The sequence below is a fragment of the Colobus angolensis genome, unplaced genomic scaffold (assembly GCF_000951035.1).
Source record: "Colobus angolensis palliatus isolate OR3802 unplaced genomic scaffold, Cang.pa_1.0 Scaffold22, whole genome shotgun sequence".
Classification (NCBI taxonomy): Eukaryota; Metazoa; Chordata; class Mammalia; order Primates; family Cercopithecidae; genus Colobus; species Colobus angolensis.
Window position 1 is genome coordinate 1159701 of NW_012115377.1, and position 1060 is coordinate 1160760.

Genomic DNA, 1060 nt, shown 5'->3' on the forward strand with positions numbered 1-1060 from the left:
TTTTGAATTGCTTGATAATGTTTTTTCTGACTGGTAGATTTCACATGAGAATTCAGTGACTTGAGGCCGGGCATGGTGGCTCACGCCTGTAATCCCAGCACTTTGGGAGACTGAGGCAGAGAATCACCTGAGGTCAGGAGTCCAAGACCAGCCTGGCCAACATGGTGAAACTCCGTCTCTACTAAAATTACAAAAATTAGCTGTGCCCGGTGGTGGGCACCTGTAAGGTGCTTCTCAGCCTCCCAGCTTCTCAGGAGGCTGAGGCAGGAGAATCTCTCCTGAACCCAAGAGGCAGAGGTTGCAGTGAGCTGAGATGGTACCACTGCACTCCAGCCTGGGTGACAAGAGCAAAACTCTGTCTCAAAAACAAAAACAAAACAAAACAAAAAATCAAAAACATAAACAAAACAAAACCCAGAAAACCAACTCAATGACTTGAATGGCTTCTGTTCCATATTCTGAAACCTCCATATGTACTAGTCAGTGGCTGGGTAGCTGCTTGGGCTCTAGCTAACCACAGTCCCCACTCAGCCTGCTCACTCAGTATCAATGACTGAGTTTGATATTCTCATCTGTTTTTTTTTCTTCTTTCGAGACAGGGTCTTACTCTGTCGCCCAGGCTGGAGTGCAGTGACGTGATCTTGGCTCACTGCAGCCTCCCCATCTGGAGTTCAAGTGATTCTCCCACTTCAGCCTCCCTAGTAGCTGGGACTACAGGCGTACCCCATTATGCCTAGCTAATTTTTTTTTTTTTTTCCTGAGACGGAGTTTCGCTCTTGTTGGCCAGGCTGGAGTGCGGTGGCGCAATCTTGGCTCACTACAACCTCTGCTTCCCAGGTTCAAGCGATTCTCCTGCCTCAGCCTTCCAAATATCTGGGATTATAGGCGCCTGCTACCATGTCCAGCTAATTTTTTGTATTTTTAGTAGAGACAGGGTTTCTCCATGTTGGTCAGGCTGGTCTTGAACTCCCCACCTTAGGTAATCCGCCTACCTCAGCCTCCCAAAGTGCTGGGTTTACAGGCATGAGCCACCGTGCCCAGCCTAATTTTTTTTTTTTTT

The 1060-nt window shown here is 47.8% G+C and overlaps 1 protein-coding gene across 1 annotated transcript in view; it reads left to right on the forward strand.

Moving 5' to 3' along the window:
- CREB3L3 (cAMP responsive element binding protein 3-like 3) overlaps positions 1–1060 on the forward strand; it is a 16954-nt gene that overhangs the window by 8796 nt on the left and 7098 nt on the right. Inside the window, exon 5 of the mRNA XM_011943609.1 lies at positions 588–635. Within this exon, the coding sequence (XP_011798999.1) occupies positions 588–635 (48 nt within the window). The remainder of the gene's footprint in view (positions 1–587; positions 636–1060) is intronic.